Here is a 20,516-nt window from a genome sequence, read left to right on the forward strand (position 1 = left end):
CGGCCGTGCACGGCTGATGGTTTTATCATGAACATACAACCTGCAAAGGGAGTGAATGAAGCTGCTGGGAGCTGCCTCTGATTTAGTATTTCATAACTTCGGTGGCTGACTCCGAGCCTTTGGGCTGTTAATTATCCCTAGGTGCTCAGAGGAAAATACCCCAGCAATTCCACCCGTAAATCTTATTGATTCTCACCATGAGTCTTTGGGAGCTTTTAGGGCACCTGCACAAGCTGCCACCGCTTGAATTAATCGAGCTGTGTGGAGCAGCTGCTCGTTGGTGCCTCCCTGCACATTAGGCACGAGGCAGAAAGATGTATGTCCCCAGCCAACTCTGGCACAAGGTGCTGGTGGCAGAGAAACACGGACTCCCAGGACTCGCAACACGTCGCCAGCACGCTTCGTTTCTCCGTGGGAATGGCACATTCCTGGCTGGGCTGCTGCAGGCGGTCGGGACCTGGGAGGGATGCAGGACATCTGAAGCACGGAGAGCTTAGGGCGTTTTGAAGAAGGATGCTGGAGCCTCTATACCTCATTCCTCTTTGTAGAAGTGTCTGAAATAATTTTGCTGAAATTTCTGATGGCAGAGGGGCGGCACAGAGGGTAAATATCTAACGAAGAAAATACCAGCCTCAATGGTCAACTTGGGCCATGTTTTCACGAGCACCTGGGAACTGAAATGACTTAGGGGGCATGTTAAGCAACCTCGGGCTAATATATCTACAGCAAAATACAGAAGGTGGGAAACTCTGGTCTAGAGGAGGTATTGCTTTCTACAGCCAATGTCATCAATAACTAGGAAATGGGGGTCTTTTCAGAATTTTTCTCGAGCAGTGAAGGTTATTTGTTGGCTTTGGGAAAGCCCTACAAAAACTGTGGCTTTTGAATGAAAAACTTGTGATGATAAAAACAGTTAGCATCATTAGACACCCTCCCACCAATCCATGTATCAAAAACATGCAAAAGAAACTGCATAGCAGGCTTCGGATTTTTAATTGTGGGGTATTGAATCTCGTTTAAGTCTAACTTCCTAATCCCAGGAAAATCCATGCGGCGCACTCTCGACACAAACACGTTTGCCGCAACCACTTCCCAGCGGGCAGGAGATGGGTGGAAGCGGCGAGGGGCCAGCGGTTCGGCAGAGCTGGTGGGAGCCGGTTTCTAGCCCAGGCGTGGGGTGGGCGCCCTGGGCAGCACGGTGCCTTCGGCTGGGCTCAACACCAAACCGCCGAGCCCGAGCCCCTGGGCCATGGAGTCCTGCTAAGGGAAAGCACTTTTTAATGGGGATGTAATGGAACTCGTTAGCGTCTGCTGTTTTATTACGCAGGTCGAAAATTACTTATTAGCGTGAATGCATTCACTCTTCATGCTGATTGTTCATATGTTTTGCTAGAAGGGTCCAAGCGCATTTATCTCACAGCCAGGGAATACCTTCCACTTCTCCCGATCACACAGCTGCAGATAGAAAAAGCCCATGGGACTGTCCATGAGCCCTTGGAGTGTTCGCATCCTCTTGCCCCGGCAGCAGAAGCTGCTCTGGCTGTGTGTCGTGCTTCTGTGCATGGCCCCTCTCCCCAGAGCAGGGGCACGAGCTCGGGGGTCAAAAATCTGGAGCAAGGAGAGGTGAAACGCTGGGTTAAGGAAGGAGATGTTGCAGGAAGTCTATCCAGCAGAAACCTGCAGGAATGGGCGCTTCCTTTTGGTTCTGAGCTAAAGTGGGTTGAAATGATGGTATTTGGAGAAGCAGAGCAAAAGCTTTGGGGTGTTACTTTTAAAATACTCAAGTTGTCTGTGATGGCCACGACGTGCCACCAATAGGTGGGAGGTACCTATGTGGCACTGGGCTTGGGAGGCACCTGCCATGGCAGGGTGACAGGGGCTCGCTGGCAGGGAAACTGTCAGGTTTTCTGAAATTAAAAATGCCCAGTTCGATCTTAGGGCTGTAGCCAGTGACCTGGAGACCCAGGAATGGCTCTGCGCCAGCGTGCCACCTTCTGACGTTTCTCTTCTAGGTGCCCTTTGAAAAGTATCTGCCCTGTGAATGCCAGAGGTAGCCCTGCAGTTTGGTCGGTCGCGCTGCCCTTGCAAGTCCCTCGGGAGCGGGACGATGACACCCCATTGGGCTCACTGGAGGGTGGCACTGCAGGGCTGCGGCAGGAAAATTTGCCCAACCTTGAGCGCGTCATCCCTGTCGGCGTTCCTGCCTGGCAGGTTTCACGGAGCAGTAACGACTACAAAGATAAGTCAAAGCGTATGACTCAGGATAGGAAGTTTGGGCTTTTCTTGGCAAAATCCCCTTTCTCTTGCAAAGCGTTAAAGGTGCCTGAGCCTTAATATTCTGCCACCTACGTGTAAAGCTTGGGCTTGCATCAACTCACCTCACCTGGGAACAGTGTGACCGGCACTGGCTGGCAGTGCGCGAGCTGGTCCGGAGGTGCTGGGGAAGGAGGAGAAGATTCCCTTTGGAAGCGCACCGCTGGTCCGAGCTGACCACGAGGGCAGCACAACCCGCAGATGCAGGGAACAGAGATGTCACCAAGAGTGTGCTGCAGCCACTGATGGGCATTCAGTCCTTGGGACCAGGCTAGAGCAAACGTAAAACCAGAAACACAGGTGACAGTGATCCCCTGTCCCCAGCGCCTGTCCCCAGTCCCTCTGCTACTTGCTGATGTAGCTGCGGTCGTTTTAAGACCTGAATTGTCTGTCCGGGCTCAGCTCTGGTTTTCATGTTGCTGCTGGAGAGAATAAGGGGGGAAAAGATGTTACCTTTTTTTTTTTCCTCCCCTTTTTTTAATGTTAGTTATTTACAGCACAGCTCACTCAGGAGAAAAATACTCCAGGTTGGGCCACACATACCCCAGGGGTATTGATACCTCCTTAAATGCCAGGCAGTTCAGAAACTGTTATCATAAAGGTGTTTGTTTAAAGTGCATTAGCTAAAAGGTGAAATGTGTCAGTAACTCTGTGTAGACCATCAGCCACCCAGCTGGCTTGGTAGTGTCCTGCCTGGGGCTTTGTGCGGACTGGGGGGGGAGGAAATTAATTGGGCTGAATTGGGCTGAAATGAATTGGGCTCAGAGTGCTCCCCTCGGGCCACAACATGGTGCTCGCATGAACAGAGACAAAATTAGGCAAGTGGAACCCAAGAAAGGGGCTGAGCTACCACCCAAACAGGACGGTGGTGCTAGGGGGTGTATCAGTCACCTCGGCTGCGTTGTGCTTGCCCCCACGCACACCCCTCGCTCCAGGCCCACAAAGGGAGGGTCAGGACCCCAGGTGAGGTCACCAGCCCGGCAGGAATGAAATTGGGAATATTCAGGGCCAGGAGAGACCCAGAGGTGCTCAAAGAGGTTAACGGCCACCATCAAAGCATCTTTAAACCTCCAGGCCAGAGTCAAAGTAGCCAGGCACCTGTGATAAATACACAAGCCACATATTAAATAAATAAACTGTTGTACACAGAGCAAGGGAGGTGGGGAGCTCCTGCCCAAGTCACTGCTGGGTGGCTGCTGGTGCCAGTGGAGGAGTTTTCCTGGAGATTGCTTCCTCGGAGCCTGCCGGGCCGGCACGGGGCTGGGAGGCAGCACCCAGAGCTGCTCGGTGTGGCCAGGGCAGGCACGGGGACACGTCTGGGGTGAAGGATGAGGCGGAGAAGCAGGCTTGAGGGTGACGGTTAGGTGCTTTCATTGAATTTGGGGAAAGCAGAGCTAGATTGCTTCCTGGTGAATTGTGCCGCAGAAATGCAGTGACTTCTTGGCTACTTCTCAGCAAGTGGCTGGAGCCAAGGAGCAGAATATCCCAGTGCCGCAGATGCTGGGCAGAGCAGGAGAAGATGGGTCCAGCAGAGGTGAGGACACCGAGGGAGGAGTGGGGCGCGTGGAGGTTGCTAGACACGGCCAGTGTGTTTGCACCATCTGGAGATGGTTCACACTCAGCTTCCCTTCACGTGAAGGACGGGTGTTTGAGAGCTGAGCAGCCAAGGAGATTTGTCGCCGTGGCTGATGCAGAAAGGTTGCACGGACACTTCCCTTTCTCTCCCCCTGACCCATGCATTTGTTTTCTAACATTTAAAACTCTGCTGAGGTTTGGCCTGGCTGGCCACCGAGCGAGTGCGGAGGGTGAGACTCCCCCAGCTCCCTCCTGCCCGTCAGCTCTGGAGCCGGTTTGGCTCTCAGCCACCGCGGGCTCCTTCCCGCTCACGTGGCAGGCAGAGCAGCGTCCCGAGGGGACCCAGCGGCAGGAACGCTGCGCCCCAGCTGGGGGACGGGACAGGGACCCCGCTGGGCTGCATGTCCCCGGCTGCACCCACCTTCCTCAGCCGGCGATGAGCTGCGCTCCCCACACAAGGACCCGCTTCTAGAGAGAGTAAAGGTGCCCAAACCTTGGTGTCCCACCAGGGAAGGTGGCTCAAACCCATGGGAGTTGTGTGGCCCCTGAGTGGTGTGAGGAGCACAGTGAACCCCCAGCAATCAGGGGATTGGAGTACGGTGTTATTGCACCTCAGGTGTCAGAGCATCCCCTTGGGACGTTCAGCCAGGCCAGCAGCCGGATCTTCTGCAGTTTTATATAAACTTCCTTTTGGAATTTTACCAGCCAGATTCTTAAATGTATTTGGGATGTGGCACACGCCGGCGATCCCCGAGGCTGCGGCACGTGGGGGTGCGCCCTGAGCCAAGAGGCTGGGTACCAAGGGATGCAGGGAGCGGGACGGTCTCAGTGGAGCATCCCTGACAGCCTGAGACTCAGCTGCCAGACCCTTGATGCTGTTGCCCTTCCAAACGGAATGCCGAGCTCGTGTTTGTCTCGCACCCTCCTCTTCCCTTCTAACAGCTCTGCTGTGAAATCAGCTTTTCATCCTTCTCCACACACCATCAGCTGGGAGCTACGCCTTCAGCGCTGTGTCACTCTGCCGGGTCTCCAGCAGGATTTGCACGGATATCTCACCGGGGCTGCAGGACACGCTGGGGCTTACAGACGGACCTTTCTGGGGACAAGCGGGGCGGCGTGCTCGCTGATACAGAAAAGGCCGGGAGAGGCTTGTGATCAATAAAAAAGGCACCGACTAAGGGACAGTGTGAATTAGATGGGTCGTGGCAAATGGCATCGGCAGTGCAGGCTGCATGTAAATGTGTGTAATTTGTGTGCACTTGCACACGGGGTTTGGACCCTCTGCCTCGCTGGCCGAAAGAATTAGGGGACAAAAATCGTTAGGGACAATGACAAGCGAGCGATACCCCCATCAGCTGGGGACCGATCAAATATGTAAATCTGAACCTCCTCAGACGAAGGTTGGTGGGGTTTGCCGGCCTCAGGACAAAGTCGGGGAGTGTCCCTGGGACAGGGCTATTCCCTGTGGACACGCACCTTCCTGCTGGAGACGAAACCACCCGCATCCCGGTTGAACCTCCCCGGTTCACACCTCCGCACTCGCCGGCTCGGGGACACCGGGGCTCCCCGGTGCGTTCCGCATCGGGGAGCCCCGGTGCCCCCGAGCCGGCACTGGACCCCTGGAACCGGAGCGGGGCCTCCCCCAGCGCGGCGGAACGGGGCCGCGGCCCCTTTAAGACGGCCCCCCACCTCCAGCCCCGAGCCGGGCGTTGCATCAGGCACGTGCGCGCCGCCGGCCGGCCCCGCGGGGGCGCGCCCCCGGCCCCGCCCCGCCCCGCCCCTCCCCTCGCCGGCGGCGCGCACGGGGCTGCGGACGGGGCCCGGCGCGGCGCGCGCGCCCCCGCGGCAGTCGCGTGGTCCCCGCGCGTCTCCATATTGCGGCGGCGGGGCTCGGGGAGTTCCCCCGGCGGGGCGGGGGCGCGCAGATGGCGACGCAAGTGGAGGCGCTGCTGCCCGGCGCCCCTCCGCTGCTGGCCGCCGAGGAGCGCGCCCTGGTGCTGAAGCCGCCGCAGGACGGCGGGCGGGAGAAGGGCGAAGCGCCCATGGGCCCCGACGGCGGGCCGGCGGCGCCGCGGCCGCCCAGCGCCAAGCAGCAGAAGGAGGAGAGCAACAACCAGGAGAAGGAGAGCCTGCTGAGGGCGGGCGGCGAGGTGGAGGACGGCGGCGAGGCGGGCGGAGCGGGGCGCCGGGAGTTCATCGAGGCCCCGCCGCCCAAGGTGAACCCCTGGACGAAGAACGCCGCCGCGCCGGCGGTGAACGGGCAGTCGCCTCCCGGTGGGTGCCCGGTGTGGGGGTAGAGGTTGGCGGCGGGCTGGTGGTGGTGGTTGTTGGGGGGGGGTGGTTGCGCCGCCGACCGCGCCCCGGCCGGCCGCGCCATGCGGCACGGCGTGGGGACGGCGCCGCGCCCGCGGCCTGCCGGCGAGCGGGGCCGCAGCCGGCCTGAGGGGAGCGCGGCGGCGGGGGAACGGGGCGAGTGGCGGGTGGGTGTGTGAGGGGATGGGGGGGGGGATCGGTGGAAGTAGGAAGCGGCGACGCCGTCCGGGGCCATGAGGCGGGGAGCGCGTGTGCGGGGGAGGGGAGCGCGGCCCGGGCAGCGGCCATGAGGCGGCGGTGGCGGGGCGGGGGGAGGTGGGGGACGCTGAGGGCCCGGCGGCGGGGCCGGCCGTGAGGCGGCCGAGGCAGCGCGGCGGGCGGGCAACGCGGCGCGGCCACCCCCCCCACCCCCCCCCCCCCAGCCTTCCCCCTCCGCTCCCAGCATTCCGCCGCAGCGCAGGCAACGTGGTCGCTTCCCCGGGCGCCGCCAGCCTGCGGCTTCCCCCGGGGAGGGGAGCGAGGCCCGGCCACCGCCGCTCCCTCCCCTGCCGCCACCACCAACGTCCACCCCCTCCCGACACACACGGCCGCGATGGGGCCGTTCCCCGGCCCGCGGCCTGGCGCTGCCCACGTGTGCGGCGGCGGCTCCCCCGGCGCGCAAGGCCTCGCCGCCTTTCTCTGCCGACTCATGGCGGCGGGGCCGGGGGCTGCGGCGGCGGGTGGGGGCTGTCAGCGGCGAGGCGTGCGGGGCTTTGCGGGGGTGGTGTGGTCGGGGTGCGCGTGTGTGTGTGTGTCCCAAAAAGGGGATTCGCGTGGGGAAGGAGAGGGGATGGGGCGACGCTTGTCCACATCGCGTCGGTGACCCGCTGCTGCCGTCAGCAAAGGCTGAAATCGCAGAGCACCATTTCCTCGGGAGTTGGGATGGGTCCTGCTTCTACCTGCAGGGTGCCGCTCCCACCGGCTTCCAGTGAATCGGTGCAAAGAGGAAAACATAGAAGTTTGCACTAGGCGTCTTGTTTGGGAAAGGCTTAATTATTTTTCCAGCCTGCCCTCTGTTAACTCCAAAATCATGCTGCCATATGTGACATTAGATTCCCTGTTACCGTATGAGCTAGTGTTTTGCAAGAAGTGTTACAGCCTAGCGTGATGATTCATCAGAGGTATTGATCTTTGGAAGATGGACAGCTCTGCAGTTTCCACCTGGAAAGCTGTCACCTTAATGGGGAGCATAGGGGTGAAGTTAATTGTGCCAGGTAAAAGTCTATGTTCCAGTTGTTTGGTGGTTTGTTATTGTATGCACCAACAGAAGCAAAGCTTAACAAAATCCAGGGCAGCATTGCTGTCTGCATTTGCCTCTTGTGGTATGACATAAAACTGGTCACATCGCTCCTTTGTGTGAAAGCAGCACTCCATCGCACTGCCTTTTGGGGTAACAGTCCCTAGAAATAAACCAAAAGATACAAAACCACAAGATGGAACGTTCCTGTTTCAGGCTCATGTCTAAGGCGTGTCCAGATTCGTTACCAGGCCTGTTGCAAAGGTGGGTGACTTGTCCACGTAAGCAGAGACGAGGCATTCTGCCCCATACAAGGAGGGGGCCCTTGCAACTCCTGAGATGATTTTTTTGAGGGAGTGTGTCGGTAGCATGTGCGTCCTATGGTAGGGTAAGGGAGTAATGCTGCAACAGCCGGACTTTTCGCAGGCCCGGCACGATTGTCCCAGTATTCCCAAAGGTGTTTAAATAATGGAATTGGTTAGCAGAGCCGTTTTGGGATGCTTGGCAGCAGTGACCAGTTCCTGCAGCGCCCCAGACGCTGCCGCTTGGCTCTCCTCTCTTGGGGCATTGTTTCTTTTGCTGCCTGTTCGTTAGCAGAAAAGAAAACGTGTAAAATAAACACGGCTGGCGAACTCCCACGAGAGGCAGGCTGGCAGCTGACCTTGCTTGGCGGTCCTTTGCCCAAGTACCTTCTTGTAGAGCTTGCAGGCTCCAGTCGTCTCTTCACTGCTTTGGGTGGAGGATTGCATTTGGTGAATGCTTACAAAAAAAGGTCTGGAGCGTGAGTTTTTTGTGAAGGATGGTGCTGGTGAGGTGAGTTGCCATGTTGCAGTGACCTGTGGGGGGATTGCCTAAGGAAAATGACTCCTTTGGACGCTTGAAGTGGATTGAGAGCTTTTAAACTCTGGAGAGGCACCACTGGATGTTTTTGGGTTTTCAGCAGAGCTTAGAAAACCACGTCTCAGGATCCCGCAGTGTTCCCAGGGCAGTGCTTGTGTGCTGGAGATACTAAATGTTTCCAGCCCTCATCCTGCCAGAGGTAGTGAGGAGACCAAGGAGCCTAGTGAGGACAGCCCTGTAAAGATAAAGGGATCCCTCTGTGACTTGTTTTACAGGCTTTGAAAGCCTAATTTTTTATAATGATTATATTAATTATAGACCCGTGGAGCAGATTTAATGGACAAGACCTACTCCTTAGGTGTTCACCCATTCTGTAATGGTTTGTGTTGGAATTGTTTCTTATAAATGTAAAGGCATTGAGCTCTGGCCCAGAGAAAACAGAGCAGCCTTCAACATCTTTGAGTTTCTGCTGTCTTTGTCAGAATATGGATAGGGAAGAGCTTAACAAATCCACGTCTGGTTGTTTTGAACTGTTTGACTCACTGCAGCTGGGAAAGTTGAATGCATTGGGGGGCTGATGTAGGGAACTGAAGAACAGTGTCCTTGTTTGATGGATTAGGATTTGTCTTCAGAAGTTGGTTTCTTGCGTACCTGCTGCAGCATTTTTACGCTCCAGGTTGGCAGTGAGGTCCGTAATAGGGTGTTTGAGAGTAAATGTTTCTCCTTTTTCAGGAAGGAGGACTATTGAAGCAAAGCCTCTCCTTGCTTCTTAACCCCTCCTCCCAAAAGCACAACGCCGTGGCAGTAAGTGGAGCAACCATTAGATCGAGTTAGACAACAGCGATACTGCTGATGCTGTAAACGGCGGCTGACGCTCAGCTGGAGTGGCACACCAGAAAATCTTCCCTGGTGCCTTGGCAAGATCTGTGTTACCTTTCTATGCGTGTGCGTTTCAGAGCTGGGGTACAAGAGCTGAGGGGACCCTTTGAGTCCTGAGATGACACACGGTCCTGTCCTATGTGGCAAGGTTTGTGCTTGACACTGCTTGCTACTGGTGAGGGACTCCGGCAGAGCTGGTAATGATCCCTCATTTTTACTCTCTAATGATCTAGAAACGAGGTCTGAGTGACAGTCCCCTTGTTATTGTATGTTCTCTTCTTATCATGTAAATAAATGCAGCCAGCAGCCTGACTGGCGAAGGCATGATGGTAGTGTGTGTGTCTGCAGTAGCGAAGGAAACATATTCTGGCAAAACCAGCTTTGCGCTTTTGGCTATAAACCAAATTCAAAGTATTTTTTCAAATTCTTCTATAGAGAAGTGTGGCTCGCAGTTAAGACAGCTCGACCTTCTGGAACATGTTGTGCTCCTCCACTGTGCCCTGCACCAGGGCTGGTGCTGATGCAAGCATTGGTGCAGACAGGTGTTAACAGCACCCCGTTTTGAAAACCTGCTGGATTTATTTCAAGAAATGTTGCATCAAGGCACTTGGCACTTCTTAATTTTTAAAGCCATTTACATCTTGGAAGTGGGAGCACGCAGGTCTTAATGGCTGGCACTGCAATTGCCAAGCTTTGCCTGTGCTAACTTTTATGCCAGTTTTCGTTCTTGTTGCAAGCACTCAGCTGGGAAAAAGTGGCGTATTTCCTAGTGGAGATGCAGGAGGTGTTTTAATTTCTTGAGTAGAGTGTCTTGCTTGCCATTTGGCAAACGGACTTGGGCGGATAAGCAGTACTTTCCAGAAGGCACACCTTAGTTGCTAGCAGCAAGCAGCAGAGGTTAGCTGACTATTGTTCAGAGAGAGAGCGTGGTGCTTTATGCCAGAGCAGAGCCTGGGTTGGCTACTGGTACTGAGGAGAAGGCAGGGGAAGATTCATTAGCTTCTCACCCCTCGCTGACTAACTCCCCATAGGGCTTTCCTTGAAACCAGCCTCCAGTACAGGAGATAAGATGCATGGGAAGCTTATTTTACCTTTGGCACTTCTTTGCGTTCAGAGTAGGTGCGCGCATCTGCCTGCTTGGGTATCCAGCTCGGCAGTGCTGCACACACCTATTTCCAAAGTGTTGTTGGGCAATTCTCGCTCTGTCGTGGCATGTAATTGTGGAGCTCTCCTGGCCGTTTGTTGCAACAGAGCTGCTATCGCAGCAGGAATCCTTCCCCCCTCGACCGCTCCAAGTTTCCTCTCTGAAATACTGTTTTGTTCTGATCCCACAACTTGCGTTTGGGTAACTCTTCCCATCTTGTTGGGGAGGATGAGGGTAACTGGAACTTGCTGCTCCAAAAAAAAAAAAAAAAAGGCAAAACCGTAAAGTTTGGTGTTTTCCCTCCCCCGCATACCTTTGCCCTTCAGCTTTGTGCTGGACCTTTGCCCTGTTCTGCGCTGTTTGTTTCGGGAAGGCTGGGGAATGCGGTGCAGCTCCTGAGAGCTGACTCACTGGCCCTGTTTGCTGGGCTTCAATGCTCACTTCTGCTGCGACCTCCGGTTCCAGGTTGCCAGGTCTGAGGCATCGCTGAAGGTTTCTCACCGACCACCTCCTTACCCTCACAACTCTTCTTTTAAGCTGTTTATTGCCTGTGGGGCCATGAGGGTTTCCATCAGGATTGCATCTGGGATCGCAAGGTTGGGCAGCAGAAGGACTTGGGTCAGGTGTGAAGACAAATCGAGTGCAAAAAAGCAGGGCTGGGAATGGGGGCACTGGGGCTGCAATGCTGTGCTTTCCCTTCCAAATTATGACACCTTATCCTTTCACTGTGTGCTCAAATAGCGTGAAATTATCCTCAGGGGAATGCCAAATGCTGACTTGGATAGAGTTAAGTTGCTCTTTGTATGCTTGAAACTACTTTGTAATGAATCTCCGACACCTCCTCAGTGGTAGTGCTTGTTTGGCTAAATAAGGAGCGGGCATTTTAGTAGAAAGCCATGCTGTCTAGACCAGGTTGAATATTTTAATCCTTACAGTTAGTACAGCTGCAAACAGCAAGGGTTTAAAAAACCCAGTCATCTTAATGAAAACTTAAATACACTTGAATACTACCAGAGGATTGTGGTGTCCTTTATGGTGGTGCACCTCTCAGAGGAGCTCAGCTCCCATCTCAGTAACCAAGTAAACGGAGATATGGTGGCCTCACTGTAGATCTGGCAAATAGCCGATAGGAAAGCTAGAAAGGCTTTTTCATCTGCTCTTAGCGTAAGTCCAGTTGGGAGTGGTGAGCTTTGTTCGTTCCCAACCACAATATGCATTTACATTATGATCTTTAAAATGTTATTTATCCTCTGGTCGTTTTGGCATTGGAACCTTTACTGATTTCCTACCGAGGGCTGAAGCCTCCACGCTACTGGCTCTGTCAAATCCCTGGCTTGCTGTGCGCGCAGGGAGCTCAGGGAAAGAGGTGGTGCAACCTTGGTGGTACCTGCTGGGTGCTTTTATGATGGTAATGCCATCTAGGTAGAGCTTTGCATGGGCAAGAAGTCATCATCTGGGGTTGGGTAAAGCTCTGGGTGCTCTGTGTGGATGCGTGGTCTCTGGCATGGCCAGCTCTGCATTTGTCCCTTTCTTTGCTTCAGACCGGGCTTCAGTTCCAAACTCATTCTGCAGGTCCAGGTCCTTGTTAGTGATCTCCGAGTGGAGTTTGAGAGACTCTTCTCCTTGCATTGAAATAACTGGCGAATCTGAACATCTAGGAGCAAATGATACAGCTGCATGACTTGAGCTGGTCAAAGGAGAGGTAAAAGAGAGGCTTCGAAGAAGTTAAAGCAGTGCTGTAAGAACTTAAAGCAGCTACTTGTGTATTTAGGCAATGATAATTGGTGACCAGAACAAATAGGAACTGAATTTGGCCTTGAATAAATCAATTACCAGACTTTGTGGGGAAAATCCTGGGTGAGGGTCGGTCTGAATTGCTTGGCTGAAAAGGGAGGTGGGTGCACACGTGAAGGTCCCGTGGCTGTGGAGTAAAAACCGGCACAAGGCATTTGGTGCAAATAGGTTTGCTGATGGCAATTCTAATACTGCGCAAGATACAAGTTTAGTTTTTTTTGGGAAGGGTTGTGGAAGCGGTGGTCAAGTGTCAACATGTTTCTAAACAAAGGCTCATCCTGTAATTGCAGGTTCCCAGAAGATCCTCCTAACTGAACTTCCCTTTATCAGAGCGTGTGTTTGTGCTGCAGTTCGGGGGGCTTCTGTGGGCAGGCCTGGGTGGATTGATTGCCTTTTCTGAGCGAATCGGTGTGTGATGTGTTGTGGCTCTGGTGTTTTCAGTGTTGCACTGGTCTGCTGGTGCCAGCTGAGCTGCAGGAGCCGTCCTTGGGAAGTCTTCTGACCCAGCTTCAGTGTGACACTCGCTATGGATTTTGCTTGGATCAAGAGCTCTTCCTGCAGCATTAAAGCTACGTGTGCTGAGGGATATTCTGCTGTGACATGCAAGGAGAAGGGAGGAAGGGCTGTGAACTGGCTGATCTAATAACCTGCATCATCAGTGGTTTACCTTCAGTGTCCTTCTGGAGCAAAGCTGACTTAGGAGCTGCAGCTTGCCTCTACACTTTGTGTGTTGCAGCTCTGCGGTGGTTGTGATTTTATTTTTGCTTTCTTGTTTTGACTCATTCTGTTCGTTTACATGGTCACAAGTCGGAAGGGTTGGTAGAGATCTCTGCTGCGGATAGCTTGGGGCTGACAGTGTGTGGGAGGTGGCCATGGTGGCCCTGGCTGGGTTGGATGCTCTGGCATGATGGGTCAGGTGGAAGCTTCCGTTTGCTTTAGAAGTGGTCAGTGGAGGTGACTGTTGGCGTGACTGAGCTCTATCAGTGCTGCTCAGTCTGCTTCTGATGGCACTCAGAGGTGACACAGACTTGGTCTAGAAAATGGCACACCAGTTCCCTCCGGAGCGTGCATGGCACGCACAACGTGCTGGCGGGCACAGCTTGCTGCAACCTGTGCTCCTGGGGAACCACGTTCGCTTCCTGCTGGGCATCCCTTGAAGTGGCGGCAAACAGGTCTGTGACCTACTGCTTTAGCAGGCAGAGCTGGCCTGTGACCTGGCCACATGCCCACAGGTGCCTCTCTCCACTCCTGACTTGTTCCCCAAAGTGGCCCTGGCGTCTGGTGGGGGCCCAGGAGAGGCATCCCTGCCCGATGAGGAAGGTGGTGGAGGAAAAGCATCTCTGGTGGGGCCCAGGAGAGGCATCCCTGCCCCACGAGGAAGGTGGTGGAGGAGAAGCATCTCTGGTGCTCCACAGCATTACTTGTTTGGTCTCTGGCAGGCTCTGCAGAGATCCCTTGGTGACAGTGATAGCCAGGGGGACAATGGGGAGAGACGGGAGCTCGGATGGGGCTTGTGAACCTCACGTGTCCTTGACACACGAGGCAGAGTTAAACCATGACTGGAAAGCTGGGCGGGGGGTTGGAAATGGGCTGCGTGTCCTCCCCGCTGGGCGCCGGTACAGCCAGAGGTGCCGTGGGAGTCCAGTGCCCCTCTGCTCTTCCCAACCCAGGTCCGGGGGTGCAGCCCCGCTGGCTGGGGGGGGGTGGTGGGAGGAAGCGGAGCCGGTCCCGAGCACACCAGCACACCGCCGAGCACGTTTTTCCAGCTGAGCGGCGGCATGTGCTGCGCTCCTGCAGTGACTCTGCAGTCTGCAGGGCATGGCTGCGCTGGAAGGGATCCGCCGGCAAGAGGGAGGGCACAGGGGGCTGCTTATCTCTGCTTCTCCTTTCCTGGTAGTCATTTGACTTCTTCAACTCGCCCGCCAGATGCGTGTGTGGAAAGAACTGAGAGTTTTCAGGGCTAGATAAGTTAGGTTTTAAGAAGTCTGAAACGCTGGCAAAAGAGGTGAGTTTTTCCTGACTGAATATGTGGGGAAACAAGTATGAAATTGGAAAAGCCACAAAAATGAGGAAAGGGCAGTAGAGTTTTGTTGAGGGGAAAGTAAAAGAAAAGGTGTGTGAGGAGATTGGTGTCTTACCCGCCTGGTAACTCGGAGGTGCTGCCGGAAGGTGGGTACGTTGCTAAATACTTAGCACTGTCTCTGAGCAGATTATTTGTAATATATATTCAGCCTTCACACTAAATTTACTCTACTTTTTTTTTTTTTCCTTTATAACTGTGCTTTTGAAAGCTTCTGGCCAGTGGTGCAAATGAGTGATTGTTAATTTACCAAATGTTAGTTACCGGACTATCTGGTTTGTGCACTTACAAGATGATGAAGCTAGTGATGAAGTGAGAGTTTATGGTTAATAAGCAACATTCAAATGTTTGATAAGCCAGCATTCACTTCAAACTACATGAAATTAATTTCTTCAGATTCTCCAAGGTCAGATCTTCTTTTTTTGTATTAAATGTTGCAAAAGAAGTACTGAGTTTATTCCTGCAAGACACTTAGGATTCTCACTACAATAGTTTTATACCTTTACTGTAGCCTTTCTAAATAGTCTCAAAGTCAGTGTAGCTCAGGAGCGATGTCTGTTTATGTCGAGTTTCCCGGCCTCACAGAACAAACCTACTGAAAATAAAGACCATAATAAAAAATAACAACGCTCTTGGCCTCATCTAGCACAAAAAAAGACACTTAAAGGAGTGAGCACTTCACTCTACCTGTGTACCTCCAGATGGGCTCATGTTGGCAAGGCAGTGCAAGCGGGCAAGTAAAAGGAAAAGCAGAGGAAAGAATTAAGTGTAAAGAATGGCACCAGTATGCAGGGTGCTGAGAAACTATGTGACTGTACCAGCAGATGCTAAAATGTGAAGAAATGCATCCCAAGAATGTTGTTAGGGGTTTTTACTCTGACTGAAATAGTAGTGATAGGATATTTGTGCACGAGATCCCACCCAGCAAGACAGAAAAGCGAATCACAGAGGTGTCTCCACCATGTGCTCAGATGACAAAGCATGAGACTTTGCTGGCTGTAATCATATTAAATTTCATTTCCCAACTCTCAGCTAAACCTTGGGAGCTCGGGGGAATACCTAATATGATCTAATGCATCTTCTGAGTGCTCAGAAATCCTCTGTCACTGCGGAGGGTCTTGCACTGAGCTGAATGAAAGGGGGACTGATTTCCTTTTGGCTTCCCAATCTCAGGTGAACTCTTCTAGCTTCCCCCTCCCTCTTTTTTTAATCTGAGAATTACAGATGTGATATTGCATGCTGTGCAGGGAGGAATTTGCTGTAAGTGACCCGCCCTTTTAAAATGTAAAATTAAACCTGTAAGTACAACTGTGAAGATGATTTGGAGGAGACATGGCAGATTACAGGCAGACAGCACTCTTAACTTCAGCTGGAGCTGAAATCTGAGTTCATCTAATTAACAGCACAGAAGTGGAACCAAGCAAGAATGGAGTTTGGAGGGTGATTGAAGAAGCTGTGCGTTTGATTAAAACCAACCAGATAGCCTGGACCGGAGGGGGGGAGCATCTCAGACTGTGAGTCTGATGATTTCTAATTCAGTTAAGAGATTTAATTATGTTGTCTTCACTGTGCTGCCTTGTGTATCCTACAGACCCCCTGCTCTGCCCTCTGCCTGCAGCCCTAAGGTGGAGAGAGCCTTGCAATTTTCAGTTCCTGTGGTTTTCACAGGGATTTGTGGCATCCCTGCCTGATGTTATGGGGCATGACCATGATACTGGTGCTCTTGAGGCGATAGGGGGGGATCCTGTTTCATGGAGAGGCTGGATTTCTGGTTAATTTTTGGTAGATTTCCTCTGTAGGGAGAAGGATCTGTCTTGCTCCTTATTGAGCTGTCCTTAGGCAAAGCTTTGCTGTGGTGTCTGAGGCTGCCTGCCCTTGATGTACACGCAGAAAAGTGCGTTGCAGAGCAGCATGCGATAACCCTGTCCGAGGGAAACCCTGTCCTGTATCAGTCTCCATAGTGTGGGGTCCACTTGGCTTCTGACCCTCACCAAAATGATGCCTATATTTCAACAAGAGTCTCTGAGGCATGTTAATTTTGCTTGATCATGCCTGAAATTTTGCTGCCTGTTCAATATCCAGTAGCTTAAAGAACAATTTGGGGAAGGTGACTGTGATCACTGGGCCCAGGCTCATGTAGGGTTGGTCTCCTGGAAGGCTGGAGGCTTCCAGCGGTGTCAGTTCAGGCTTACTGGTGATTAAAGGATGTGAGGCAGAGAGCTGGGTCGCACCAGCTGCTTCACGGGAACAGCAATCAAGCACCTTTAATGTGCCTTGTGCTATCTCTGCAGCTTTTTGTTGGGTGTGTGATTAGGAGTGTTAGGACTGATGCTTAGAGAAGCAGTGCTTTGCTGCTTCTCCATTTCGGAGATGGGGGGAAGGGGTTAACGGGAGAGAACACCCAGTGTTTGTTTTCTCCAGTGCAAGCACTGATAAGTGGATGGGAGAAAAAACAGCCGTGACCTTACAGTTATTCCTTGTGTGCCTGCGCATATGTGAGCGTTGGATTCGCAGGACTGTCTGTTTCGAGAGCTCGTTTTTTCTGGTCAGGCTGACCAGATGCATTCCCCAGAACCCTGTTGGCATCTCTGGTGCTCAGAGAAGAGACCTGGAGCCCCTTCCAAGCAGATCTCTGAAAGGTGCTTTTGCCGGACACAGTGCCGGTCCCACTGGTGACCGTGCGTTCAGCCGGAGTTGCAGCCCTGCCTGGTCAGCTCTGCTCCCCTTCTGTCTAGAAGAGACTGAACGTCGGCATTAAGGTACTATTTAAGTTTAGTGTGTGGCGTGAAGTTAAAGCTAGGGAGCTATCTCGGACAGACAATGCTCTGATTTTGGAGTAGGTGATTTTTTTTCCAGGGGTGTTACTCTTCCAGCTCAGTGATGCTGGAACTCTTCATCCCTTTCAACTCCGTGAGCTTAACAGGGGCACTCCAGCTGAGCTTTACCAAAACCGTGGTCACTTATACACTGAAAACCTCTTTCAAGCATTTATTTTCACATGGTTTGTGGGAAATTGATGTCAAAGTTCACACTGCCTGCAGCCAGTGTAGCTGATGGGGGTGTCTGAGAAGGATCCAAGCCTCTCCTCTGGATGGAGAGCAGAAGACCACTTACTGGGGTCTAGTGTTCTGGATACCCTTGCAGAGAAATGGATTTGGGAGCCGATAAATGCTTCTGTAGCTTTTTGTCTTTTTCTTGCACGGACTTTATTGGTGTCTTAGGACCTAACCAACGTCAGGTTAGGGTTGATCCATCTGTCTTGAGCTTCACCACCTCTTTGAGCGGGTAAAGGTACTTTTTATTACAGTAGCTGAGCATTTTTAAGAGGCATGGGAAGTCTTTGCCTGGACCTGGCAGTTGAGGAGGGTTGGGAAGATCTGGGTGGCTGAGAGCCGGACCCTCCCCGAGCCTGCTTGGCAGGTAACGAAGGAGGGGAGCAGGAAGCAAGCAAGATCTCAGGAGGGGCTTAATTGGCCATGCTAATCTTTGGGTTTGGGGTTTCTTGCTTTGCTACTTTTTCCTAGCAGACCTCGCCCCCTTCCCTGCTGAGTGTTGCTTTGAAGAGGCCTGTAACTGTCTTGGGAACCTGTGCAGACACTGCCTTGCCCTCTGAGGGGGAGCCAGGTGATAGAGATTTGAGCTGAAGTGTTGCCTGGGGACTGAGAAGAGATTCAAGCAGCACTGGTCTCCTTGCAGCAGATGCTGGACTATGTAATTTGGACCCTTTCCCTGTCTGTGCTGTTTGCACTGGGAGGATTGCCATCGTAGCCGGAGGAGCAGAACTGAATTGTCCCCACCGGGCGGCAGGTCAGGTTAGGAGGAGAGATCCCCAGCAATCCTGCTGTCCGCCAGCATTTCCCTTCCCTGTCCCTCTCCTGGACAGCCAGCGCAGCCCTGCAGCTTTCGAGCCATCACGACCAAGTTCTGGTCACGTCTCTGCTGCTGAGTCCCTGCGTGACCTTGGAGAGGTCGTTTTTTTTATGCTGATGTCCAAGTCTTTTGTCTGCAAAACGTGGAGGATGATTTAGTTTCAACTTCATGGGTCGAATGCCAGAACAAATCAGCTGGTGTCTTCCTGTGGCAGTGGCAGTGTGGATGAACCCCATGTCCCGCTGGGAGCAGCCAAGGAGCGTGCCATCACGTACACTTGTACCCGTGCATGCAGCGGAGCAGCTCTTGCTCAGCACACCGGTGCAGTGGTACCAGTCAGTGTGCTTTGGTGACTGGCAGGTGACATAAAGCGCACTGAGGTCATTTCCCTCCCCCCCCACCCCCGTTTGGAGAGCAGAAGGGTGACTGGGGGTGGTGCAGGGAGCTGTTTCTCGCTGGTGCTCAGCCTGTGGCCGTGCTGCCCCTCTTGGCAGTTACAGCTGCGGGTTGCTGTAATAACGAGTCAGCATTTCTCTTGCGTCAGGACTAATGAGCTGCTCTTCAGTTGCTGCTGCCCGGGCCGGGAAGAAGCAGCATCGGTGGTAGAAAGGCGGGTGCTGGTGGCCGGGGGGCTATGGATGGGCAGCGGGTGGCGGGGGTCCCTTCCCAGCTGTTGCTCCTGAGCAGGGAGAAGGCAGGCTTCCTGCGAGGGTGTTTGGATTCGGCACTGAAGCGTGGCTGGTAGAGGGCCTTGCTGGCAGCGTGCTTCTGCTGTGAGTGGAGGAGCAATGGAGGGGAAATGTGGGCTTGTAAATGGGGTAGCCTTTCTGGACCTGTCCCAGATACCTGAATAGCAGCAGTGGCCAGGTAGCCCCTGGGGAGGGGGGTATATGTGTGGATGCATCAGCTTTTCTCTTTAAATGCCCCATTTTAGCATACAGTCTCCTGCATTTAAAAATACCATCAGGCAAAAATTGGGATTCTGTATCCAGCACCACCTAAAATAAGGACGACTGCCCTGGATTTGGTTATGTCTCCTGGGCTTTTTGTGCAGCAACTCTGGATATTGGTGTTCAGAGCAATCGGCTCTGTATGGCGTCTGCACCCTCGTGTGACAGTCCTGAAGGGGATGCTCCGCACCCATCCCGACATCCTGCTGTCTGCAGCACGCACCCGTGACCTCCTCCTCACTCCTTCCTCCACCCCAGTTTGCTGATAACAGGGCGACTCATGAAACATGGTTTCCGCTGAGATGTTGTAGGCTGTATGGATAATGTACAGGGCTGAGTAGGATGGTAAAGAACTTGGGAAATACTCAGCTTGGCAGAGACTGGGGCTGCAATGAAGAAGGGATCGCTGGTGCCTGTGGTGATTATAATGCCTCTGTTTAGGCACCAATTCATTCTGCTTTTGGGTTCATGCTGTGAAACAAAAGTGTCTGCATGTAAGAAGGGCAAGGAAACACGAGACCACGAGGCCCAAACTTCATCGGTCTTCCTTGCTTGCGTCGCGATACTGTTACTTCTTGCTCCTTGCCATTTGGCTGCCTGGTGGCTATTTTGTATTGGCCCAGTGGGGTGGTCTGGATTTGTCTGGGGGGTGTGGTGGAGGCAGGGGCAGAGCTGCGGGGCTCCCCCATAGGGAGAGCCCGCTGCTGGGCAGGTGGCTGGTCAGATGGTGGAGAGATGCTGTGGAGCATTGTCCTCCGCAGCATCTGGCCTGTGTCGGGATATCTGGCATCGGGATGCAGGTGGGAAGGGGGGTGTGTGTTGGTGGGGCTGGTTTGCTGACTTCGGCTTTCTGTGTTGGGGCTTTGCTTGGGCAAAATCACAGCCTGGTCTCCGTCGCATTTGATTTTCACCCTTGGCAACATTGGGAAGGGAGCTGACCTGGCCAGGCAGCCTCAGTCCTGCAGTACACTAGATGGGCTCATTGGAGTGCAGCCCTAGGGCTTTATCTTTGTCCTGCCAGCCACGCATATTTCTGCCTCCTTCCCCACCATGACTTTCTTGGGAAAAGAAATCGCTGCCTGATTTAGCCTTCTCTTGGGCACTGCAGGTGCTGCCCTTAATTGGCAGGCTAATTTCTAATCTAGTCACTTGTGCTTGCAAGGGAAGAAGATGTCCCAAAGGGTCATCGTGCCTGGCAGTCCCTGACCAGCCCTGCCTCATATGTGTCCTCCCAGCAACCCTGTTTTTCATATGAGCAAGTCCTGCAGGCTGATTGCTCTGTGCTCGTTCTTGGCCTGTAATCCCGGTGCTCTGTGTCTCTGCTTTCGAGAGCTTGGAGTCAAATCTGCATTAATCGTAGGTGTGGTGAGTTGGACAGGCTCAGTCTCTCCCAGACGAGAGGGGTGAGGACTGGAGGCAAGTGTCCTTTGTCGACAGGGGTTGCACTGGCAAACCATCAAGGTGAATGTGAGCAATGTCTGC

At 53.5% G+C, this 20,516-nt stretch overlaps 1 protein-coding gene across 1 annotated transcript in view; it reads left to right on the forward strand.

Annotated features, from left to right (window-relative positions):
• Positions 1-5,686: 5,686 nt before the first annotated feature.
• LARP1 (La ribonucleoprotein 1, translational regulator) overlaps positions 5,687-20,516 on the forward strand; it is a 48,219-nt gene continuing 33,389 nt past the window's right edge. Inside the window, exon 1 of the mRNA XM_063349582.1 lies at positions 5,687-6,162. Within this exon, the coding sequence (XP_063205652.1) occupies positions 5,814-6,162 (349 nt within the window). The 5' untranslated portion in view covers positions 5,687-5,813. The remainder of the gene's footprint in view (positions 6,163-20,516) is intronic.

This window comes from Chroicocephalus ridibundus, chromosome 11 (genome assembly GCF_963924245.1).
Source record: "Chroicocephalus ridibundus chromosome 11, bChrRid1.1, whole genome shotgun sequence".
Classification (NCBI taxonomy): domain Eukaryota; kingdom Metazoa; phylum Chordata; class Aves; order Charadriiformes; family Laridae; genus Chroicocephalus; species Chroicocephalus ridibundus.